Below are 26,596 nucleotides of genomic sequence, written 5' to 3'. Positions count from 1 at the left end.
ATTTTCTTTAAAAAAAAAAATCAGAAAAACTGGTTTGCATATTTTTTGCTTCATGAGACCATGGTTTCTTTCCCCAGTTAGGCCACAATTTCTTAAGAACACAGACTATGTCCAATACAGGACTGTATTTCCAATACAGGACTGTATATGCAGAGACATTGGATAAATGGTTACTGAATCCTCCCCTTGAGAACCTCGCTGGCAGTCTCCTTTCCTTCCCTCCCACTGCCCCTTCTGTCCCTCTGGACCTGCACTCACCAAGGTCACCAGTGGTCTCCATAGCAACACAGTTCAGTTGGCTCTTGTAAGTCCTTATGTTGCTGGACCTCTGGGCAGCAACTGACACTGACTGCTCCTTGAAACATTTCCTTCCTGGGGCTTCCATATGTTACACCTTCCTGCTTTTCCTCCCTTCTCCTAGGCTATGCCTTCTCTACCCTCAGGGCTCTGTGAGATCCTCTTCTCAGTCTCTTCCTTTTCCCCAAGATGATTATATCCATTCCTGTGGTTTCAGTTCCCTTTTTTACGCCAACAGCTCTCCGTTCTACAGCCAAACTATCTGTCTACCTATCTAGTTGTGCTGTTCTTAATCTCTTCATGCCTCAGCTTCCTCATGTATAAAATAAGAATAACGCCTACATCAAAGTTTGCTGTATTAAATTCGTTAACATATGCAAAGCACTTACAAGAGTGCCCACCGACAGTAAGCCCTACGTAAATATTAACTCTTATTTTTACACAAGTGCTCAGTATTCAGGGATGTAATGAGAATTTCTGCGCAGGAGGAGGAGAAAGATATTAAATAATTGTATGCAAATGTGATAAAAAGAAAGTACAAGGTAAAGTAGAAAACAAAAAGAACATAGAATTCGCGTGGTCCTTATCCAATCCCCCTGAAGTCTAAGAATCCACCGCAATGAGTGGGAAGCGGAGATGATCCTCCACACGGCAGGGGGCGCTGCATCATCCTCCAGCCGGGGGGACAACAGGAGATGCGAGGACGCGCTACAAAGGTCACGTGCCCCGGAGTTTACCGCCCCGGCGTTCACGCCTCTTCGATTCACGTGACTCGCATTCTCGGGGGTGATTGGTCTACACGAGACACGTGGGCGGGGGTGGCACGAGGCAGGGCGGGGCATGGTGGGTGGAGGGGTCGGGCTGGGGGCGGAGCTGGAGGGGGTTGGTTCGGCGCGGGGGCCGTTGGCTCCAGACAAATAAACATGGAGTCCATCTTCCATGAAAAAGTGAGTGTCCGCGTTCGGTGGGGAGCTGTCTGCAGCGCGGTGGCGGGCGTGGGGCGCGGCATCGCTGCCTCCCGGGGAGCTGGGTGGGGCCCGAGATGCCCCCATCCCGATCTCGCCGGGCGGGAGGAGCTTCACCTGGAGGGGAGTTTCACCGATGCCCCCATTGCACCCTAAGGCCCGTGCCCGAAGGAGCCAGAGGAGACCCGGGCCGGGGATGTCTGGGAAGCCCGCAGGGAATAAGGGCAGGGCCGGCGGCACGAGAGAGGAGGTGGCTTCCGCGCTTTCTCACCACTTTCCGTGGGAGTCCTCCAGTTCCTCTCCCCCACTCTCCCTAGGTTCTAGCTAGTCACCTCTTGGACACGTCCCTCTACCCTTCCCAACTCCACCCCACTCTCCCAGTCCTACCCGTTGGAAGAATTAACTTTTCCTTCTCTGGGCTCCTCAATTCTAAATTGGAATATCTCATACACTCAGATCCTTCTGCACTGGGTCCGTGAGCATCCCGGGGGCAGGGACCTTGGCTCGTCCCACGGAGGGCGTGACCCTTAGGGAAGTGAAGTAGGAAACCCAGTGCGCCCCTGAACTGGAAAGTCGTCACAAGAGTTTTTGTTATGAGATGTTTGGGTTTCGTTTCTTTTGGTAGTGGCATCTTTCCGGATCAGGAGGTCAGCTTTCTTATTAGGTATTAAGAGTGGGCAGGAATAATTTTGTTTTTGTCTGCCTAGCCTGTTTTGCTTTGATTCTTCCATGACCATGCGCTTGAAGATAATGTTTGTGGCATGTGGAGAAACTCGTCTTTTCTCGCAGTTATCAAACCATTTGGGTGTGAGTGAAACCTTCCTCAGGACAACTTTGTCACCTATCTTGTTTCATAATAGTTTCGTATTTAGAAAGGGTTGCTGGTGAGGCTGTTATTTAGTAGGAGCGAAGGGGTTTTGTTTTGTTAAATACTTGTCCATTTAAAAATACACACACAGCAATCAGATAAAGCAATCAAAGACAAAGGAAGTGCAGTATAAATCTAACCAAATTATTACGGAATGCTCTTCTTTACAGAAAACATTTCAGAAAGTTTGGTACTAGAATAGACCAGTTTTTATGTGTGGGTGAGGAAGGACTCAGTGGTATGGTTATCACCAATCTTTTGACTTGACTGACATGTTATATGAATCCTGGACAAGAGAAATTTAGCTGCTTGGCTAAGGAGACTGGATGAAGAGAACCTCGAGTGGGCATATTTTTATGACTGATTTTCAAAAGCTTTGCTGTAGGACCAGATGGTTCAACACTGAAGACTTTAAATTTGTGCACATCACTTCCTGAGAATTATACAATATATTTTTTTAACAATAATGATTGGTACCTAGTTTGGATAGAGTTCAGTGAAGGTAGCTGCTTAACCATGGGATCAAAAGAAGCTGGATGCTAGCCTAATGAAAATCTACTTACCTGAAAGCAGTCACTCTGAATTAGCAGCATGAATGTAGACTTAAACCTACTTCAAGAACCCATTTACCCTTATCAACTTATAGGTACTTAGCAAATGAAGACTTAAAGTTCTTCAGGCATATTTCAATAGTATGGAAAGCACCTGTAACCATAGGGCCCATTGTCCATCTCATACACTGTCCATTCTGGGAATGTTTGAGCTCAACATGACATTTTCCAGAGCACTCCCTTCCCCTTCTCCACATACATTTAACTCTAGGTCCTGGGTTTGGAGAGCCGGAGAACCAACTTTGGCCCTAGGGAAGCTGTGCATGTAGGGTTATCTGACTACAAAGGACTTTGCAACCACTTCCTCTTGGAATTTTGGTTTCTCCATTTTCAGAATTGTCTCTTGGAGTGCCCTTTGTTAAATTAAAATGTAAACTCAACAGTTGTTTATTGATATATCCCCAGTGCCTGGCACATAGCAGGTGCTCAATAAATATTTGAATGAATCAAGAGTGTTCCTTGAGCATCTAAGATGTATATGGTGCTATTTATCTAAAGTAAACAAGTTTTTCTGTAAATATTTTGTTTTTTAAAATAGGATTTTTTTTGGCTACATTGGGTCTTCATTGTGGTGCGGGCTTTCTCTAGTTGCAGTGAGTGGGGGCCACTCTTCGTTGCGGTGTGTTGGCTTCTCATTGCAGTGGCTTCTCTCGTTGCGGAGCACGGGCTCTAGGCTCACAGGCTTCAGTAGTTGTGGCGTGCGGGCTTGGTAGTTGTGGCTCGAAGGCTCGGTAGTTGTGGCTCGCAGGCTCTAGAGCGCAGGCTCAGTAGTTGTGGTGCATGGGCTTAGATGCTCCGTGGCATGTGGGATCGTCCCAGACCAGGGATCAAACCCATGTCCCCTGCGTTGGCAGGCAGATTCTTAACCACTGCGCCACCAGGGAAGTCCTTCTGTAAATATTTTAGACTTTGCAGGTCTTTTATGTTCTCACATATTCTTGTGTGTGTGTGTGTGTGTGTGTGTGTGTGTGTGTTTTCCCAACCATCTAAAAATGTAAAAACCATTCTTAGCTCCTGGGGCAGATTGAATTTGGCCCAAGGGCTAGAGTTTGCCAATCCCTAACTTAAACCCTAGTGCTATATGGCCACCAACTGCTGGAGTTTTTTGTTGTTTGGGTTTTTTTTTTTTTTTTAGTTCTGGTGCCTGATTGCTGTCGTTTTTGTTATCTCTTCTGTTGCTGACTGCTCTTGGTGAGGTTACTGTGCCATCTGAATTGGTACTTTCATGTGTCTACAGCTGTGAATGATAGCCAAACTTGTTGGGATTATATTTAAAATTAGTGAAAATACTGGAAAGATGCTGAGATTTGACTTTATGACATTCGTTATGTTTTTTTTTTGTGATTGGTGGTTCTTAACCATCTTCAGGATATTTGAAGTTTTAAGAATCACCAAGTTCCAAATAAGTGGCTTAAGGAAGTGGTAATAGTACAGACTTGAAACCTCTGCCCGGGTTTGAATCTCAGCTCTCCGTTTACTACCTGTATGATCCTGGGCAAGTTACTTGTCATCTCTGTTCTCCAGCTTCCTCCGCTGTATTTGAGGGTTTTGAAGTGTCTGTCTCAGCATTATGAGTGCTTAGAATGCTACTTGGCATGTAGTGCTGGACAAGTGCTGGCCACTGTTGTTATTCAGGTGCTTGTGCTTGCCGAACTTCATAATAAGGGGTGGGACCTTATTCTTAACTAAGATGAGATGAACAAGTGCTGCTAGGTTGATTGTGTGGCCCCAGTTAGGCCATTTCTGAGCACACCTTTGGGTTTATGCCTAGTTTCAGTTGGAGGCAGTAGTGTCTCTGGGAATTTGAACTAGTTTCAGGGAGGTCCTGAAGACTCTGGGGACAGTGAGGGAACGATTTGGTTGAAGTTACCCTTGGTGGTTTTGTGAGATATCTTGGTAAAACTGAAGATGCATTTTGTTCATCCTTGGATCCCAACACAATAAAGTCTGGGCTTGAAATCATGAAATTTCAATACCACTGAACTTTGACTATAGCAAAGTGAACTTCTGTCCAACTTTGGTTAAAGTTTGATGAGAAAGAAGTGGTTGGGGGACTTCCCTGGTTGCACGGTGAAGAATCCACCTGCCAATACAAGGGACGCTGGTTCGAGCCCTGGTCCTGGAAGATCCCACATGCCGCGGAGCAACTAAGCCCGTGAGCCACAACTACTGAGCCTGCGCTCTAGAAGTCCGCAAGCCACAACTGTGGAGCCCACACGCCACAACTACTGAAGCCTGTGCACCTAGAACCCATGCTCCGCAACAAAGACAAGCCACCACAATGAGAAGCCCGCGCACGGCAACGAAGAGTAGCCCCCGCTCACTGCAACTAGAGAAAGCCCGCACACAGTAACGAAGACCCAGTGCAGCCAAAAATAAATAAATAAATTACTAAATTTAAAAAAAAAGAAAAGAAATGGTTGCGGGGACTTCCCTCGTGGGCCAGTGGTTAAGACTCCATGCTCCCAATGCAGGGGGCCGAGGTTTGATCCCTGGTCAGGGAACTAGATCCCGCAACTAAGAGCCTGCATGCCACAACCAAAAGATCCCACGTGTTGCAACTAAAGATTCCACATGCCTCAACTAAAAAGATTCCGCATGCTGCAACTAAAGAGCCCGCACGCCGCAGCAAAGATCCTGAGTGCCGCAACTAAGACCTGGCATAGCTGAATGAATGAATGAATGAATGAATGAATGAAGTGGTTGGGGATAGTTTAGGGGGTGGGATGGGCAGGCAAGGAAATGCATAATCTTAGATGGGACCATTTTACAATTTTTTTGGTCCATGTAGAATTTGACTCATCTTGTGACTTTAAAAAATAATTTTATTTAAATTTGTACAATTTGTTCTTTCCTTCTATTAAATCATCTTAGAAGTACAGAACTTCATATAATTTCCTAAAGCAATACAGTATTACTTCCATTAGGTTTAATTTCAAGTGCTTATTTTTTGTATTTTAAAGCTAATTTTTTATAGAGAGAATTTTAAAATCAAATATTTGGATTCACTGTTTCTATGTATGTTATTACATATGGTGACCATAGTCTGAGAGCCCCAAACTGAAGCATGTAGCCTGACAGCAAACAGAAAATTCCAAGATAATCCAGTGTCTGGTCACTGTATTAGGTAGCTCTTAATGTGAAGTAGCTGTACCTTAGTAGAGACTTTTTTATCGTTGTTTGAATTTTTTATTAAGGATAACACGTGTAGGCGCACACAGATCATAAGAGTATAGCTCAATGAATTCTCATGAAGTGAACACAAGTGTGTAAATAATACTTAGATCAAGTGACAGAACATTTACCTGCATCTTATAAGCCCCCTTACATCGTTCGTCTTCCAGGATACTAACTCTCCCTCCACCCCTGCAAGGGTAACCACTACCCTGATTTGTAACGTCATCGATTAATTGGTTTTGTCTGTTTTTGAAGTTTTGCAAATGCAGTCATATAGAGTGTACTCTTTTGAGTCTGTCTTCTTTTGTTTAACATTGATCGAGTCATCCATATTGTTGCAGGTAGTTGTAGTTAACTCACTGTCATTGTTACATAGTAGTCCTTTGTGAATGGAACACAATTTAGCCATTCTACTGTGATGAGCATTTGGGTAATTTCCAGTTTGGGGGCCAATACAAATAGTGCTTCTATGAACGTTCTTATACATGTCTTTTGATGAACACAGGTTTACATTTCTGTTGCTTATGTTATGTACCTAGTGGTGGCATTGCTAGATCATAGGGTAGGTAGATGTTAAGCTGTAGTAGATATTTCAGATAGTTTTCCGAAGTGGTTAAACTAATTTACACTTCCATCAGTAGTATATAATAGTTTTGATGTCTCTAATCGTCTCCAACATTTTAGCCATTCTGGAGTGTGTAGTAGTAACACACTGGTAGTTTTAATATAGGTTTCTCTGATGGTTAATGAAGTTGAGCCCCCCTCTGTGTTTTTTATCCATTTGGCTATCCTCTTGTGAGTTCTTGTTTGTCTTGCCCACTTTTCAATAGAATATAAGTAGACATCTGTGTATCCCTCCAATTCACATTATATTGTTCAGTGAGACTGGCTTTCTGGCAGGAGGAATACAGTAAAAGAAAAAAGAAGTGGAGACAAGTACTCTCTCACCATCGTAGTTATGACTTGAGGGATGGATAGTGTCTTCTTTACTTCAAGTTACTTATTCTATACGAAAATATGAAGATAAACTTGTCTCAGCCCCCTTTCTCACGCTCAGACTGTCTCAGTGCTGCATTCCTATTCCATTATATACATATATCCTGTATCTTTTTCAGAAGCGGAATTTTGTTCCTAGAAAATTAACTCAGGAAAAAGATGTATCTTGCAAGGTGTTGGTCTTTGGGGTCTGACCTATTGTGTGACATAGCTCGAAACAAACTGCAGGATGTCAGACAGGTTGGGTTAATGAACAGACTTGACTGGGGAAATGGAGACCTTAGAGGGCCAGAGTTAGCAGGAGAAGAAGGTGTTCTCCCATCTGCCATCATACAACAGAGAGACCAACCCGGGGTTGGGTTCATTGGGAGGGACCTCATCCACCCATTAGTCTCCCTTCTTATAGGGAAACAGGAAAGCAGTAGTGTTGAGGGGAGAGGGGTGATACACAGTCTGCTTAGTTGGAGGAAGCCTGGATTTAGGTTTGGGGTGCCAGTTGTGTGAGAAAGCCAGCTGCCCAGCCCGTGAAGGGCCTGTGGGAAGTTGTTTTCTCCCCACCCCCATAACAGGAAGCCAGTGATCCCAGTTCCCAATTGGAGAACTGAGCTTGGATGCAGCCCTCTTGCTGTTTGTCCAGAAGTGAACTCCAGGGGTGGTTTTTGGACAGTTTTGCTCGTGCACCAAAACTGTGTACATTATCTGCAGAGTTCTTGAAGAGAACCTTGGCTCTGTAGCTATAAGTCTTCATAAACATGGAACAGAATTTTTCTTACTATATCAATTCTTGAGATTCTTCATCTGTTCACGGATTTGAAATTCCATGAACGAACATTTAGATGGATTAGAGATTATCTTGTTAAAAGAACAAATGTTCTAGGGAGTAAAATTCCCTTTCAGCATTAGTAATTTACCATGGAATCTCCAAAAATGTATTTATTTTAGCCACTGAAAACAAAGGAGGCTAAACGTTTATTATAATAGAGTAGTTTTTAATAAAAATGGGATTTGGTGTATTTGACAGATGATGTTTGCTTAGTATAAATCATTCTTAAATTTTTGATCATATAGCTAAATAATTGTAGTTTCATTAATGGTAGAATTATAAAATAAATGTTAACAAATGAAAATGCATGTACCTGTGTTAATCATGCTTGTCTAAAGCTAAAAATGTTCGGTTTGGCTGTGTTAAGTGAATGATTAAATTTCTGTTTCGGGGAAGATACTGTACAAATCTGTTTTACAAATCCCATTTGAATTTTTTCTTTTGGAAATATTAGCAAGAAGGTTCACTTTGTGCTCAGCATTGCTTGAATAACCTGTTACAAGGAGAATACTTCAGCCCTGTGGAATTATCTTCAATTGCACACCAGCTAGATGAGGAAGAGAGGATGAGAATGGCAGAAGGAGGAGTTACTAGTGAAGACTATCGCACATTTTTGCAGGTACTGATTTTAAACTCACTAAATCACACTTCTTAAAGAAATGTGGGTGCTGTTTAGAAAAGGATGAACCACTCTTCCTATGGGGATCTGACTTGTTAATTATAAATCGGCTCTCGACTTTGTAGATGGGAATGCACAAGATGTTACTTTAAATATGCACACTAATGACACTGTCCTTCTCTTCCCACTCTCAACCCCTGTCCCAACTACCTATCCAAATTAAACAGCAGCCTTCTGGAAATATGGATGACAGTGGCTTTTTCTCTATTCAGGTAAGTAGTCACAGGCATCTACTAAGTGTTGTTTATGTCCCAGGCACTGTTTAAGCTCAGGGTATGCTTTTCACAGTCTTTCATAGTCACTGTAATGATGTGACCTTCAGAAGTTCCTCCAGTAGATTGTGTCTAAGATTCTATACCAGAGTACTAGATTTTTATGCAGATAAACATGACAATTAGGATGACAGGATCTTCATCTTAGAGGAGGGCTTCTTCAAAGGAGGTTGTTAATTTGCATCCGGATGCTAATAACCGTAATTCCAGTAAGTCGCAGTATTCCAAACTTACCATCTTCTGTGTAAATTTGAGAACATACAACACTTTCCTACCTTCCATTTAAATCAGCCCACTAGGATTGGATTCCTTCATTATGGTCTGTGGCTTTTTCCTTTTTCCTTTTTTAAATCTTATCACTCCCCTTGAATTCTGTGGGTGAATATATATGTACTTGTGAGATTGATTCTTTCATCTGTGGATCTTTCATTCCATCTCTAACACCTGTGAGGCATATCCAGAGTTCTTTAGAACTTCTCTTGGGGGAACTTTTTCTGCAGATATCTCTGCTTGTGTTCCGCTGTACTGTCCTCCTGGACTCCTCAGGCACCAGCGTTTCCAGCCAGTGCTTTACTGTGGACCGTTACAGGTGACAGCTACTGCACGGCCTGGAGCAGAGGCCCGAGCAGGCCCAGTGCTTGCCATTTCCTGTTTGTGCAACGCTGCTCTTTTTTTTTTTGGTTGTACCACGTGGCCGTGACATGCGGGATCTTATAATACTTCCCCAACCAGGGATGGAACCTGCATCCCCTGCAGTGGAAGTGTGGATTCTTAACCACTGGACCACCAGGGAAGTCCCTGCAGCGCTGCTCTTGGTGCCAGTTCACATTTTCCCACCTCATAGCATAAACTTTTTGTCTGTATTCGTGCCTGGTTCACTTCCTGCTTTGTTGGCTACCTTGGAGGGTAGGTAGTGAATTTTCAGAAATTTCCCTTTTTTTTCTCAGTTTGAAATAATCAGGTTTATCTTTTGTTTTTTTCCTACAAATCACAAACCCATGATAATAGAAGTTTAAAATTTATGAAATCTTCAGTTTAAATCCCCAGAAATAACTCATTTTAATAGACATAAAATTATCATTATTACATATCAGGTAGTGAGTTGACTATCAGTTTTCTAAAGCAGGACCCATAGCAGCCAAATTATCACATGTTTGCAGTGGACTAGTTTTAAGAGTAGCACTTACTGGATAGAAAATACATCTGGAGTTTTGAGGCAGTTTTATCTAGGAATTGTGTGGTTCTCTGGAACATTCCAGAAACTTAGTGTAAAAAGTACTCTTTTAATGTTACGTTTGTATATTATTTATGGACTTAGTGATATATCTAGACACACATACACACACTTTAAAAACCATAACCTTCTGGGGAAATTTATATATGAACTACAATTGTGTATACAACTAACATGGCTACACTACTTAAATTTGGAATTTTTAAAAGTTGTTATTTTTTTATAACAGGTTATAAGCAATGCCTTGAAAGTTTGGGGTTTAGAACTAATCCTGTTTAACAGTCCAGAGTATCAGAGGCTCAGGATCGATCCCATGTAAGATTTTATTTTGCTTTTCCTACATTTGATTTTTAAATTTATACTTTCTTAAAGGAGAAAAATACATCTTGCATGCTTTTGTTTTGATATTCCCCGTTTCGATCCCTCAGGTTTTCCTAGTTCACCTTTTGTGGCTGTCTGTGAACATCTGCCCACTGAGCCTTCCTGACCCCTCAGTGTCTGGCAGTGCAGAGCTGATCCTTGAATGGGGTGTGGTGCCATCGTTTTTGCACGGCATCACTTATCTGCACAGAGATTCATACTGTTTTGTAATTTTTTAAAAATCAGTGATACTTAAAACTGTGAATATAATCCTAAATCATCATAGGTTTTGTGTAATACTTTCCAATAGACAAACTAAATGAATATGAACTCTAGTATTTCAACTTAATATTATGTATGTTTTCTTTCCTGTTTCTAGAAATGAAAGATCATTTATATGCAATTATAAAGAGCACTGGTTTACAGTTAGAAAATTAGGAAAACAGGTAATGCTTCCCCTCTTCCCCTGTCTTTTTCCTCATTCTGTAGCTCATTTGCAACTGAAGTGTAAGGGATTTGTGCCTTCGTCTTTAAGGCGCCTGTCCCTTTCACTTCAGTTGCAAATGGAACTCACCAGTAATGTGTGTATGTGGCCTGGTTTCAATAGAGAGAGAGAGGACATAAGTAAAATTCTCTATTTAATAAGACAATACAGCCGTGGTTACTTTTAATATGTTTATGAGTTTTTATGTTGTAAAGATGCTCTGTCAGTTAACTACTATTTTCATGGGTTTGTATTAAGCATAGCAAGGTCACAAAGCCTGAAATAGTGTCTAGCATGAATAAAAATTTCCAGTCGTGTTTGCTTTTGCTTAACAAGGTTATTCGCATTCCAAAATGCCATGTAATATATGTATCTGCATAAATCATTTCTATTTTTTCTAAAAAAAGGACATGGAATGTGTCTTGAGCAAGGCTTTTTCTAAGATCAAGAAAAGTACCTAAAGGGTTATTTTTTTAAAATAATTGCCAGTGATCTTTGTATACACGATACCATTTTTGAAACAGAGTTAAAGTCCTTTTTCTTAGAATTTTGACACTTTGAAAGAGGATTATTATTATTTTTTGGCATTATTTATTTATTTATGGCTGCATTGGGTCTTCGTTGCTGTGCGTGGGCTTTCTCTAGTTGCGGCGAGTGGGGGCTACTTTTCATTGCGGTGCACGGGCTTCTCATTGCAGTGGCTTCTCTTTGTTGCAGAGCTTGGGTTCTAGACACGCAGGCTCCATAGTTGTGGCACGTGGGCTCAGTAGTTGTGGCTTGTGGGCTCTAGAGCGTGGGCTCAGTAGTTGTGGCGCATGGGCTTAGTTGCTCCGCGGCATCTTCCCGGACCAGGGCTCGAACCCGTGTCCCCTGCATTGGCAGGGGGATTCTTAACCACTGTGCCACCAGGGAAGTCCGGAAAGAGGATTATTGAAAACAGGCTAATGTAGTAAAAAGGAATGAATTATTGATACATGTAACAACATGGATGAATCTCAAAATAATTATGCTGAGTGAAAGAACCTAGACACAAAATACTACATACCATATTGTTCCATTTATATAAAAGTGTAGAAAATGCAAACTAATCTATAGTGACAGAAAGCAGATTGACTAGTGGTTGCCTGGGGATGAGGAGGGCAAGGAGCAGTGAAAGAGGAGGATTACAAGGGGCGCGGGAAAGTTGGCAGTGACGAATATGTTCACTCTTGATTGTGGTGATGGCTTCATGGGTATATACATATGTTAAAACTTTTCAAATTGTATACTTTAAATATGGCCAGTTCACTGCATGTCAGTCATACCTTAATAAAGCTGTTTTAAAAAATAAACTAATACAAAACAAAAAAGGAAATGAAATCAAGAAAGTTGAATTAAATCAATACAAGATAATTCAAAAACAAAAGCCCTGCTATTATCTTTTAAGTCTGCTGCCTAGAAGCAGCTTCATCATAACTGATTATTTCTTAAGGTCCTTCCTGGGGGGGGGCAAAGAGCAAGTAAGGAGGTGTGGTGTGATGCAGGAAAGACTGACCCAGGTGGGAATCAACTCTGGGAAAAACCAGGGCAGGACAACTGCCAAGGTTATTTAACCTCTGGGTTTTATTTAGATCTTTAAAAATATGATCAAGTATTCTTCACTTTCAAGATCTGAAGACTTAAATTCTAGAAATTCCTTTGTATTGATTTGCATGTAAACTTACGTTATTATTTTGAGAAAAAAAATTTTTTTTTGTATTTCTTTATTTACTTTGGCTGCGCTGGGTCTTCTTTGTGGCACTCGGGATCTTTGTTGCAGCATGTGGGATCTTTAGTTGCGGCATGTGGGCTTCTTAGTTGTGGCATGTGGACTTACTAGTTGCGGCATGCATGTGGGATCTAGTTCCCCAACCAGGGATCGAACCTGGGCCCCCTGCATTGGGAGCGCAGAGTCTTACCCACTGGACCACCAGGGAAGTCCCCTATTTTGAGAAATTTTTAAAATTTTAGTTCTTCAAAATTGAATTTACACATTTCAAATTATCTTTGACAAATACAGGAAATGTCAAAGTATGGCTTATCATCTTTGGTTCTAATTTGTATTTTTGTTTAAAATTGTATTTTTCCCTATAGACTCTTGTCTGAGGTCCCTGTATAAAGAAAAAGATGAGATGAGAAAAATATTATCTCTGTGAAAATCCAGGAAAAGTAGTTGGTCATGTTGCTGACAGTAACTTCTGAAACTTTTGTATCTTGTGGGTTAAACTAGGAGGCCCATGAAGTAGTGACCAAATGATGTTACTTACATGCAGTAATGGCTTACTTTTTAAAATGAGTTGGCAATTATAAATTCTCTTCCTGGAATGTCTGGCTTTCTCTCAGTTGAACTATTTTGACCAAGATTATCAGCAGTGGGAAAACTGGGTAGTTTTCCTTTTTCTTCCACCCTCAATATAATATGATTAGATGAGGATTTTGTTGGGCTGTTCCTTTGAAAAAAGATTTAATTGTCGCTATCAATAAAGATACTTTAAAATACTGGCTATCAGTTTCTTTTCTTTTTTGGAGGAGGGATTTAAAGCTTATGGCTTAAAGCAAACTTTTAAAACATTTAATAGTGATAAATTTGCAACATTCTATTTCAATTTTTTAGAATCACATTATTTAATTACTTAAAAAAATCTTGATTTGACATGTTTTCAGTCTTTAGACAGTCTTACTAAGTTTAGATGGGTTATATCTATTCTTAACATGTGAAACTTCCTTATTACTTACATGTGCACTAACTTAAACACTGACAACTTTTTTTCCAGTGGTTCAACTTGAATTCTCTCTTGACGGGTCCAGAATTAATATCAGACACATACCTTGCACTTTTCTTGGCTCAGTTACAACAGGAAGGTAAGTAAAGACTGAACATTTTATGTTACCTTTTGAAGTAGCCAAATAAAACTATTTCCTTAGAAGTGAGTGTAACAAGGGGCTTCCCTGGTGGTGCAGTGGTTAAGAATCTGCCTGCCAATGCAGGGGACACGGGTTCGAGACCTGGTGCGGGAAGATCCCACACGCCGTGGAGCAGCTAAGCCTGTGCGCCACAACTACTGAGCCTGCGCTCTAGAGCCTGCGAGCCACAACTACTGAAGCCCGTGTGCCTAGAGCCCGTGCTCCGCAACAAGAGAAGCCACCGCAGTGAGAAGTCTGCGCACCGCAATGAAGAGTAGCCCCCGCTCACCGCAACTAGAGAAAGCCCACACACAGCAACGAAGACCCAACACAGCCAAAAATAAATAAATAAATTAATTTTTTAAAAAAGTTAAAAAAAGGAGTGAGTGTAACAATATTGTTTTCGTGGCAGCGGCAGGGTTATAATTTTTATGTTTTACGTGGTGAGCTTTAGGCTGTGATTTGGATGATAACTGCTCATTTAGCATTCTTGCTGACACTTGGCCCTCCCCTGGGGATGCTGATTCCTTTGCAGCCCTTCTACAGTAATGGTTCTTTTGTCTTCTGTACCCCACATACCACAGAGCCAAGGGGAGGTGTAGGTATTCTTCTTGCTCCTCTTTGCCCCTTCTTGGCCACTCTTCTTCCCTAAAAACTCCAGGTGCTTTGAAATACATGTCACGAGATTAAACTCTACCCCATGCTCCTTTGTAGTCTTTTGCACTCTGATCTTCCTCCTTTTCCACTGAAGATTTTAGGATCCGACTCACTGTCATCTCTCTACTTCAACTCCTTTCATCTTTCTTGGTGATTTCTACATCAAAAATCAATCCAATTCAACCTCTTCTTACTTTCAAAGATCATTTTCTTCACTCTTGCCTTGCCATTACTAACTACCACCTTCAAATCCCAGTTATAAGCATCCTACTCTTTGACTATTGCCTCCTATGTTTATACCATATTTTTGGGTTTTTTTAATTTCCAACAATTCTTTAAACCCTACTACAAACCTAAACATTCCCCTTACATCCTAAAATCCTGTATTACCCTGCTTATTTCCAGTAATCCATCATTATAATAATTCTGTTGCATTTCTCAACTCCTTTGTCCTTCTCTCCCTCCATCATACTTTTTTTTTTTTTTTTTTGCGGTACGCGGGCCTCTCACTGTTGTGCCCTCTCCGGTTGCGGAGTACAGGCTCCGTACGCGCAGGCCCAGTGGCCATGGCTCACGGGCCGAGCCGCTCCGCGGCACGTGGGATCCTCCCGGACCGGGGCACGAACCTGTGTCCCCTGCATTGGCAGGCGGACTCTCGACCACTGCACCACCAGGGTAGCCCCCTCCATCATACTTCTAAGACAAAATCCCAACCCTGGTTAAAACCCAATCTTGGGCTTGTGCAGTCTTCCATCAGAACAGCTGAACATGGCTAAAGATAAAATATGATTTATTTTGCTTTAAATTTATAATCACAAATTTTTTTTTTTAATTTTTATATGATCACAAATTTCAAATGAGCCTTTAGTGCTGCTTGACATCCCTACTATGTTCTCTCGGTTAGTTCACTTACCACTGTCCAAGGTGATGATTTCACAACTTCTGCCTTCAAACATCTAACCACTCCCCTACCCCTTCCTGACTCCTAGCTTATGGCCTTCCTTTATATTCTACTACGAAAACAGGAGCAACTAAAAGAGAACGTCCTCATTTTTCTACCAGCAATCTATCACCTTGTTTCTATCTCTACCTGTGCTTTGAGCCTATTAAAATAGATGAATTGTCCCCTGTTCCTAACCAAGACCAACCTCTCCACTTTGGGGCTAGATCCCAGCTCCTCCCACCTACTCAGGATCTTTGCTTCTGCTTGTCACTCCACTCTCCTGTGTGATTAGTTTCCCCCTCTTTTCTGTATTATTTCTATCAGCAGAGAAATACACTTTTTCTCTCCAATGAGTAAAAAGAAAAAGCATCTTTAACACCAGGAAACTCCAGCTGTCTCCCATTTTTATTTTCTCCTTAGAATCATCTCTAGGGTGTTGTCTTCTATTCATGAACTCATTCCAGTTACACTGTCATAACCAATGTGTCACTGAAAACCCTCTTCTCAGTGTCACCAATGACCTCCACATTTGCCACTGCCAGTATTCAATTCTCAGTCTTCCTTTGACCTCATCTTTTTTGAGGGTATAGTTGATTATATCCTCCTTTAAACAGAACAAAACAAAACTTTCTTACCAAGAATGTCAAACAAGTATAAAGTATGGAAAATAATGTGATGGATCCTTACGTACCCTTCTCCCCGCCTCAACAAATATCTCATGGCCAGTCTTGTTTTACCTTTACCCTAGCCACTTCCTTTTCCAGTTTATTTTGAGAAAATACTAATTGTCTTATTATGTTCTTTGTAGGTGTCTTTTTCATTAAAATCTTTAAAAAACAAGGACTCCTTAAAAATATATATATAGTCACAATACTATAATGACACATAAAAATTTAATTACAATTCTGCAATAACATCAACTAGCCAGCCAGTGTTCAAATCTCCAATCTCCTTGGTTAATTCTTCTGGGGTTTTTTTTTTGTTTTTTTTTTTTTTACAGTTGAAGCAGGTTGAAATAAAGTTAATTGATTCCATTGGATTGCTGTGTCTCTAAAATATATCTATAGGTTTCTTCTCCTCTTAATTTTTTTCCTTGATTTATTCTTTTGAAGAAAATGGATCTTTTGTTCTCTTTCCCACATTCTAGATTTTGCTGGTTGCAACCTTTTTTTCGTCTGAGCCCTGGATGCCCAGTAGACTGGTCCTTATATCTAGGGGCTGGATCAGATTCCAGTTGATTTGGGGAGGACAGAATTCTCTTTACAGATGGTGGTGTCTAGTCAGCTCTCTTTCTGTGATCTGGGTACCTATTGATGATCAATGCCTAGTCCGTTATTTCACTGAAGACTGCAAAATGATGATATCAGATTCCTGTCATTCCTTCATTTATTAGTTGGAGGACTTCTATACAAATAAACTTTCCCTCATCAACTGTTTGGTTATCCTGAAGTATAGTTCATATAGAAAAAGCAGGATAAATATTTCTTTTATCAGTTTTTTAAATGAGTCGGTTTCATAGTATCCTTCCTCCAAAGGTAATTGGTTTGTTTCTGAAGTGTCAGTGTAAACAAATCCATTAAAACCATAGTTCATTTGGTTTAGTCCATTGTAATTATTATTCATGTTGATACACAAAATTGTCCCATCTTGGATGAGTGGGAACCTTTTGAACTTGACTCCCAAGCTTCTGAAATGACCACTCTAGCCTTTTGAAGCCCTTCTTTCTCATACAATAAGAATTTTCAGTCTTATCTTGTATATTTCCTGCCCTTTTAGTAATGGTGGTTAGAGATCACAGTCTGGGCACTGGCATGCTTATTGCTACCAGGTTGGTTGTCATGTACCTCTCTCCAGTTTACATGTAGGATCATAGTGTTGTAACTTCTTTGACTTTATATACTTGTATCCCTTTTCTTTTATGCCTAAAACCTTTGTTCCTAGCTATATCCTCCCTTCTTGAAATACTGTCTACACAAGGCTTCCAGGCCTCTATGGAGGTTTACCTGCTGCTTGGCTGCTTCTTTCAGATTCCTTTTATGGATCTTACTCTTTTCAATCTCTAACTAATGAAGTGACCCAGAGTTCAGTCTTTGGACAACTTCTTGACTGCTCTCCCATTATTTTAAATATCATCTCTAAATAAAGTCTATCTGCCAATAATTCCTTAGACTTTTATCTCCTGCCTAGACATCTACACTGAACTCCAAACTCCTAACTTTAACATCTCCACTCAGAAGTCCAGAAAGCATTTTAAACTGAACACGTCTACAAAAGACGTATTTTTTTTTTCTCCCCATATATGCTGTCCCTCAGGTTTTCCATTTTAGTAAGACCCACTCTGCTTGCACGCTGGTTCCTATATATTTTGTTGATAAAGCAGCCTAGAGTGCTCTTTTTAAAATGTAATGCACATTATGGCACACCTTCATTCGTCAGCCCTTCAGTGGCTTCCTAGCACACTTAGAATGAGATCTAATCTTGAATGAAAGCCAAGATCCTTACAGTGCCACCTCCATAAGGCAGTTTCTGCCCTTCCTGATACTCTTCATGGAATAGCATCATGAGCTGACATAGTTTATTCTAGACTCTAGAAACAATTTTATTGGTGTAAAACATGTTAAACCATCTGAACACTGAGCACACTTGTCCTTGTGAGAAACAAATGTTAAGTGTATTATGATTTACTCTTTTGAGTTTTTCCATTAACAGTCCTTTTCATCTTTGTTCATTTGTTTCATTATCTGTTAATGTTCACAAAGAATATCCATAACAAGCACCAAAGTTGAAGAAAATTTATGGTAGAAAAATGTAAATTGAGGGACTTCCCTGGAGGTCCAGTGGTTAGGACTCTGCACTTCCAATGCAGGGGCACGGGTTCGATCCCTGTTCGGGGAACTAAGATCCCACATGCCACGTGGTGCAGCCAAAAATAAGAAATGAAGAAAAACGTAAATTGATTAGAGTGACTTAGGTGTAGCGCACCCTTATTTAGCTATTGTGTGGCGTATCCAGCTGGGAAAACCCTGGCTTTCTAGAATCGTATTTATAAAAAATTACACTGGGCCGGTGTAATTTTTTCAAAACATGAACTGCATCTTCAACACCTTGACTAGATTTGGGATATTGGCTTTCCAGCTCCTGTTTTCAGTTTGGAGGGATGTGTATGTGTCAGGGTCAGGGGCAGGGGCAGCTATTTCCACAGATGACTCATTTTACCCATATTACACATTATTACACACATCCTCTGATTGTGTCCTCAGATAGCCCTCCGAGGAAGGTACAGTATAATCTATGTAGCAGTTGAAGAAACCAAGACCTAGATGGGTAAAGGGGTTTACCAGAGGCCAGGCAGCTAGGAAATAGAAGAGAGAGGGGATTAAAACCCAGGTCATCTGATTCCAGATTCCTTGCTCTTCCTTATTCCTTTCCTTGCCTCTCTGGTATCATTTAGTGTAACCTACTTGGTCAGGCACTGTTTTAGTAGATCCCTTTACAGATTCGATTACTTCTCATAGTCACTCTGTGAGATGGCTCTTCCCATTTTACAAGTGAAGAAAGCAAGGTTCAGAGACTATGTAATTTGTTCTAGATCACCCCACTAGTAAGCGTAAGAATCATTATTTGAACCCAGGTGCTCCTGGCTCCTCAGTCTGTGTCCTCACTCCACTGTCCTGTACCGCCTCTCTATCTGCTGTCATTTTTAATCAATTTTGAATCACTTGCTAACTGTTTTAGTTTATTTTTGCCTTTTTTTTTTTTTAGGTTATTCTATATTTGTTGTTAAGGGTGATCTGCCAGACTGTGAAGCTGACCAACTCCTACAGATGATCAGGGTCCAACAGATGCATCGACCAAAACTTATTGGAGAAGAATTAGCACAACTCAAAGAACAGAGGTAAAATTGAGCTTGCAGTATGGAATATATGATAGTATTTCATTACAAAAATTAAATTTTCATGCTTACACTGAAGATGAGGTCCTTTTATTATTGGTGATTCTTTTTAGACCTTTATGTTTTAGTGAAGTTTATTGGTTTAACCATGGACCAACTCTGAATTATTTAAATATACTTAGATTCACATCACAATAAAACCTTTATATTATTAGACCTTGTCTGCCAGAAAATGTGTAAGTTTTGACTTACATAAAAATCTTTGGTTTATAAATGTCTCTGTTATATCTAAAATAGAAGAGTGGTCTGCAGTTATTTTTAGTGCTTTTATTCTTTAGAGTCCAGAAAACAGATCTAGAACGCGTCTTAGAAGCAAACGATGGATCAGGAATGTTAGACGAAGATGAGGAGGATTTGCAGAGGGCTCTGGCACTAAGTCGCCAAGAAATTGACTTGGAAGATGAAGAAGCAGATCTCCGCAGGGCCATTCAGCTCAGCATGCAAGGTATGGACATTCCGACACATACTTTATTCATTGTTGAAGAATTGATTCAGATCATTCTTAGTTCTTCTGGAAGTTAATGTACTATTGGTAGAAGTTCTTGGACAATCACTGCAGAAGCAATAGCTATGTACAATCAGTTATTGTTTTTTAGATTTCTTTTAAAACAACTTTTTACGGCTTGTGTTATATTAGGACTAGTTTTATTTTTATTTCTGGTTATTCCACTTGGTTATAATACTGTGCTAACACAATAGCAAACTGAGGTCAATCATTGTGAGGTCAGTGGGCCCTTACCCAGACCAACTGTTCTAAAAATGTATGCTAGTGCACATGAAGGAAGGCCTGGACAGAGAAAGTAAATTGATTTTACAAAACTCTAACAATTGGTGGCTGTGCAGCTTACAGCTTAAGCCCACTTTGGTGAGCCCACTTTTTTAGTGATATAGGCCCATCAGCTGAGAGTAAAGATGCATCCCTCAGGGAATCCAAGCTGAGGGAGTTGTCTGGGATGTTGTTCAAAGGGGTTTACTTACAGGTGTGAGGGGTTTTCTTTTTTTTTTTGATAGTTTTGTTTTTGTCTAATGTGAATTTGCCTTCTACTTTCTGATGAAATTACTTGTCAATTGAATTCCTTAAATATCTAAATAAGGAATTCACAGGTGTGCCAGGAGGCTCATGAGTAGTCCATATGGTGTGCAGGCCCATTTTGGATTAGTAGAGCCTTGCTAGATTAGCCCAGTAATGGACAGACACCAGCTTTAATAGTTTTAGATATTTCTGTGTACTTTCCCTTCCTTTCCACTTTATTTCACAGTTTGTGCAGAATCTCTGATTGGTGCAATAATGAAGTAAGAACATGGAAACATACTTAAGTTGTTGTAGTACCCAAATGTTTCAGGATAGAGGGATACAGAGAATGGGTTTGTTTTGTGATCATCCACTTTGAGTTGCTTCTAGGAATTCTATGCCTTTGAAAGTGCAGATTCATTTCTAATAAGAGAGCACACAAGTGTGGCGTTAATTATTTCTCCTACCAAGTTGGTCGTTGGGCTTACCTCCTCACATCCACTACATCACAGATGGGTAACAGCTTTGGCTGCAGTGGACACAGGTTAGATTTGAACTGCCTTATTCAGATTCTCCCTGAGACTTTCAGAGCCTTTCTTACATTTACAGAATGGTACAGAATATTTTTGAGAACAAAACTTTTCAAAAGTTCCTTCACATAAGTATAAACATATTATTGCTTGAATTGGTAAATAAAATAGTTTTTTGTTCTGTTTTATTTTGTTTTCAGGTACTTCCAGAAATATATGTCAAGATACTCCACAGACGTCAGGTACACATCTTACTTCAGAAGAGCTACGGAAGAGAAGAGAAGCCTACTTTGAAAAGTAAAGTAGTTGGTACAATATTAAAATTGCATATTTAATATTTACCTTGGCTGTTTTGTCTATTTGTAAACATACAGCTTTGATTTAAACCATTTATTTTATTGAGGGTTCTCTCCTTTTTTAAAATACTGGTTACTGCCTGACCCTATGAGCATTTGAATGTATTTTTTAAAAATTTGTAGCTAGGGCTTCCCTGGTGGCGCAGTGATTGAGAGTCTGCCTGCCGATGCAGGGGACACGGGTTCGTGCCCCGGTCCGGGAAGATCCCACATACCGTGGAGCGGCTGGGCCCGTGAGCCATGGCCGCTGAGCCTGCGCGTCCGGAGCCTGTGCTCCACAACGGGAGAGGCCACAACAGTGAGAGGCCCGTGTACCGCAAAATAAATAAATAAATAAATAAATAAATAAATAAAAATAAAAATTTGTAGCTAATAAACTGTGAAATCAAATATAGTTTTAGGGGAAAACTTTGCCCCAGTACTAATTAAATTTACATGAAATAGGGTGAAGGAAACCCTGTAAAATTCGTCATCAAAAGGAAAATGGAATTGGGTCAAGGCAAGAGCAAAGCCTAATGATCCTTTGAATGTACTTCTTGGTTACTTGGACCAACCCTGCGAAGTTCTCCTGTGAATTAATAGGAAAAACAGCATTTGCGGTAGGGGAACACGCCCCCAAATAGAAGTGATGGTTAATTGCTCCACTCATTGCCACAGTAGCGGGGTACTGCAGGCCCATCAGCATCAGGGACATGAGGGTAACCATAAATCTGAATCCTCAGCTCCTAAAACCTAGCTTTGTGCCCAGGTTTATAAGTGCTTTCAAAATAGAAATTTCACCTATAAAATTATCCTTTCCAGTAACTGTCACTCACGTCTTCATCCCTTTTTCTTTTTTTAATGATATAACTTCATCTTAAGATCACAAGATCTATAATGATACTCAGATCCTCTGATCCCAGGTCAGAAAACAAAGGCCAGTGGCTGAGTCTGGCCTATTATTTACTATATTTCAACAATTCTAAGGTGCACATTTTTTCACATGTCAACATCTCTGCAATTCAGAAGACTCGTACACATCAGAGTTGGTAGTACTTTAGTAGTATATAGAATGTTAGAGCATTTTACATTTGATGGTATAATGAAGATAATATTTACTTTGTTTTCTGTTTTTTTTTTTTAAGTCACAGCTCAGAAGTATATGAAGGAAAGTTCTGATCAACTGACATCCTCTTAATGTGAGATATTTCTAGTCTTTATTCAGTGATAGATTAATGGATTTAATTATGTATAAAATTTCAAAATAGTGCTTATTAGTGCTTGTCACTCCCTTTTAAATTTTAAAATTAACTTTTTTAATTTTTTAATTATGATAAACTTCAAATTTATATAAAAGTAGAGAAACCAGCATAAGGAACCCCTATTTATCTGTTGCCCAGATTTAACAGATATCAGCACATGGGTCATCTTGTTTTTTTTTATGCCCCCATCTCCCATGCTTTCTACTCTCCCAGCCCCAGGGTGGGATTATTTTGTAACAAATCTAAATCATCATACTGCATCTGTATTAATTTCTGTGTGTGTCTCTAAAATATATGTTTCTTTCTTAATATAGCCAAATGCTCTTGTCATACAATAATGGAATAATTATCACACGATGATTATTAATGGTAGTTCTATAATATCATCAACTATCTAGTTATTGCTAAAAATAGCTTTAAATGTTTAATTCGATAAAAAATAATATTTTGGAATTTTTATTTTTAGAGATATCTAAATTAAAAAAACATAATCCTACCTTTAATAACTGATGTGTTTTGGTAGTCATACGCTTCTAGTCACACAAACGCCCATATATTGTATATCAGTTATACCCATTTTCCCATGATACTAAATATTCTTTGTAATAGGCTATGTTATATTTCATAAAATGAATTTATGTATCACAGTTTATGAACCTTTTGATTTTTGCTATTATAATAATGCAATGAACAATCCTTGTATTGACTTTATGCCTCAAACCTCTCATCATTTCTGCTATATTATTCTGAGAATTTCAGATTACTAAGTTAAAGGACATGAACATTTTTAAGGCCTTGGTACAGATTTCTAAACTGCTCTCCAGAACAGTTTCCAAGTGATACTTCTGCCATGCTTTTTTTCAGACTTCAATTTTTTCCAGAATAAAATGGTCCAAACAGACATACTTTATAGAGAAACTATAAAATTCACAAGTACGTGTAAGAAAAAGAAAATGTCTTTAAAATATAAAAACAAATCCCTCTTTTTTAAAAAAAAAAGGTTTTTAGATTTTTTTGGATTAAAAATGTAGAATCTCCAATGAGTTAAACTTTTTAGAATACAAAGGATAATGCAGTAACATTCCATAATGACTAAGTAAGTTATAACAAGCGCAATGCCAGCTATAACTAATGCAGGTGTTTTATTCAACGTTGCACCCTTTCTTAAATGTTTGAGTCTCCTTTCTGACTGGGGGCAGTTGGCTGGGTAAGAAAGTACTGTGATGGTTTCCAGCTTCGGCTTACTATCCTCTGCCTCCTGGTTTGGCCTTGAAAATACTGGTGAGAACTTGAGTAGAACTAGAGAGTATTTTACAGTTACTTGTTGCTGACTAGAGTTAAGAGCTAACTTCTTGGGGTTTCTTTTTAACTTTGGCTAGCATTCAGAATCTTGTAGGACTCATTAGTGAAGGAGCTGAGAAACTAATTTTTGCCTTTCAGTAGAATTCCTGATTACTACACCTATATGGGTCCTTGTCTCAATACCTTCTATTTTGGAGAACTTGGCTCTAAGGTTATGGAGCCGTTTCTTCCCTCTGATTCTTTCCAAACTGACCCTGGTGCTAATTTGTTTTTCATTGAAATGTATAGGGTTTTTTTTTTTTTTCCTGTAGGGTGTTTGAAGCTTCACACTTAATATAGTAGCCACAGTGTTCATGCATTAAGCATGAAAATGCTGTTGAAAGTCTACCTGTTGCAAATTCATAGTTTATGAGTAAGAGTTGTTAACTGATATTTTCGTAGCCATGATATTTTTTCCAGTGGTAATCTCCAAGTCCATGGTACCTATCATAAAACCCTGAGCAAAACTCTGCTGTGTCAGCTATGTCACTGTAAAACCTTAACTCACATGTTATGTGCATCAGATGAGGCAGTGTGTAAAACTGTTCTGTAAACTGTGAAGTAGCCTACAGGTATATGTCAGTGTTATTAATGCCTTCTCCAGCTCTGAATACCACAGACCCAGACCGGGGTCCCTCCTAATCCTGTGTTTTAAATATAAGCAACAGGGCTTCCCTGGTGGCGCGGTGGTTGAGAGTCCGCCTGCCGATGCAGGGGACACGGGTTCGTGCCCCGGTCCGGGAAGATCCCACATGCCGCGGAGCGGCTGGGCCCGTGAGCCATGGCCGCTGAGCCTGCGCGTCCGGAGCCTGAGCTCCGCAACGGGCGCGGCCATGACAGTGAGAGGCTCGACAGTGAGAGGCCCACGTACCGCAAAAAAAAACAAAAAAACCCCGAAATAGCTACCAGTGACTCCTTTTGTACAATGTGTTATTTTTGTGGTGAAAATACCTACCCATTAATTTGCCTGATAAATTCGAATTTTCTAAGTTTTCTAGGATCAGAACTGTGATGCTTTTCAGTAATTTATATGAGACTGATTGCTCTTTTTTTTTAAATTGAAGTATAGTTGATTTATAATGTTGTATTAATTTCAAATATAGAGCAAAGTGATTGAGTTTTAGATATATATATTCTTTTTCCGATTCTTTTCCATTAGAGGTTATTACAAAATATTGAATATAGCTCCCTGTGCTATCCAGTAGGATCTTGTTTATGTATTTTATATATAGTAATGTGTATCTATGAATCCCAAACTCCTAATTTATTCCCCCCCATTCCCCTTTGGTAACCACAAGTTTGTTTTCTATCAGACTGCTTGCTCTTGCCTTCTTTTGTGGTGTTCATGCCAGTGACTCTTCTGTTGTGTGGAACCGTTTATTTTCCACGTGAATATTTTTTCTCGTGGCATATTTATTCTTAGGTTTTGTTTTTTAAATACACATTCACTCTTGAATGTTTCAGGCAGCAGCAGCAGCAAGATCCACCAGGACATCCATGTGGAAAGCCGAACACAAGTTCAGGAGCACTTGACAGTGATCTCGGTATGCCTCTCTGATCCTATATCCCATTTGTTATCTGCATGCTCTGTTTGACACCCAGACTCCATGTGATTTTTGGCTTTATAGGCTTTTTTTCCTCCTCGCTTTCATTATATTGAAACTCTTGAAGGAATTGGTAATGTACCAAACTTTCTTGGCTTAAGGAGTAGGCTAACTCCTTAGTGTGTATCCTTAAGTGCCCTTGAAGCACTTAAGCAATGTTTTGCTTTAAAATTGTAAACATCACTTGCAACTTCACAGTAATTCGTACATTCTCCAAAAGTTTCTCAGAGATAATGAATATTAGTAGGTGGAAAATAAGTTCATTTTACCACTGGGAAAACTGAAAACACCTGAGTGTAGTCCAGATTACAACAAAGAAATCTAGAGTTACTCCTCAGGCCTTGGTTTAATAATAGGTCTTAAACTTTGGCCAATTATTGGTAGTAGAAATCGAGTGAGAAGGAAACTGTACATGACAAAGAACTTTTAAGTAGAATATGTAAAGAACTCTCAAAACTAAAATAAGAAAACAATTCAAAAAGATGAGTGAAGGATTTGAACAGACACTTCACCAAATATATGGATGACAAATAGCACATGAAAACATGCTCAACATCACTAGTCATTAGGGAAATGCAAATTAAACCCACAATGAGACACCATTACACACCTACAAGAATGGCTTAATAAAAAATTAAATTAACAATACCAAATGCGGCAAGAATCAGAGCAACTGGGACTCATACATTGTTAGTAGGAACGTAAAATGGTACAGCAATTTTGGAAAACGGTTTAGTATTTTCTTAAAAACTTAAACGTACACTTAACCATGTGATCCAGTAGTCGCACTCCTAGGTATATAACCGAGAGAAAAGAAAATTTAGGTTCACACAAAATCTTGTATATGAATCCTTACAGCAGCTTTGTTCGTAATAGCCCCAAACCGGAAACTGCTCACATGTTGTCCTTCAGCTGGTACATGCCACAGAAACTGTGCTACATCCAAACAGTGGACTACTATTAGCAATAAAAAGGAATGAATGGGTACTTTTTCCTAATCATTCTCCTAAGTATAGCTAACAACCCCAGACATTTGTATAAAACAAATATAAGAAGAATCTGAAAGGTAGAAGACAGACTGGCTGAGAAGCTCAGGACTAGAGGAAGACATAGTGGTCAGTATTCTGGATTTTCTTTTTGCCGCAAGAAAAGCCTGCTCTATGGAGCCAAAAGGGACTACTTGGCAAGACAAAAACTTTAAGATAATAAACACTCTAGTCCAGCCAGCCTGGACCAGGTAAATAAACTGGTCCTATTGCCACCCTACCCCAT

At 39.8% G+C, this 26,596-nt stretch overlaps 1 protein-coding gene across 3 annotated transcripts in view; it reads left to right on the top strand.

Annotated features, from left to right (window-relative positions):
- The first annotated feature begins 1,144 nt into the window (after positions 1-1,144).
- The window catches only part of ATXN3 (ataxin 3), a 33,029-nt gene continuing 7,577 nt past the window's right edge, over positions 1,145-26,596 (top strand). The window contains exons 1-11 of one of the 3 annotated variants that reach the window (XM_089908136.1): positions 1,145-1,244; positions 8,192-8,356; positions 8,584-8,628; positions 10,152-10,237; positions 10,662-10,728; positions 13,559-13,646; positions 19,051-19,183; positions 19,519-19,685; positions 20,983-21,079; positions 22,263-22,316; positions 25,185-25,281. In XM_089908136.1, the coding sequence (XP_089764262.1) occupies positions 1,221-1,244; positions 8,192-8,356; positions 8,584-8,628; positions 10,152-10,237; positions 10,662-10,728; positions 13,559-13,646; positions 19,051-19,183; positions 19,519-19,685; positions 20,983-21,079; positions 22,263-22,296 (906 nt within the window). In that variant the 5' untranslated portion in view covers positions 1,145-1,220 and the 3' untranslated portion in view covers positions 22,297-22,316; positions 25,185-25,281. Of the gene's footprint in view, positions 1,245-8,191; positions 8,357-8,583; positions 8,629-10,151; positions 10,238-10,661; positions 10,729-13,558; positions 13,647-19,050; positions 19,184-19,518; positions 19,686-20,982; positions 21,080-22,262; positions 22,317-25,184; positions 25,282-26,596 lie in introns of those variants that run through there. The other 2 variants (XM_022576262.3, XM_022576263.2) reach the window with 2 other exon arrangements.

Source organism: Delphinapterus leucas, chromosome 2 (assembly GCF_059928025.1).
Source record: "Delphinapterus leucas isolate spDelLeu-1000000601 "Yukka" chromosome 2, BTC_Dleu_Yukka2, whole genome shotgun sequence".
Taxonomy (NCBI): Eukaryota; Metazoa; Chordata; class Mammalia; order Artiodactyla; family Monodontidae; genus Delphinapterus; species Delphinapterus leucas.
This window is presented reverse-complemented; position numbering and strand designations above follow the sequence as displayed.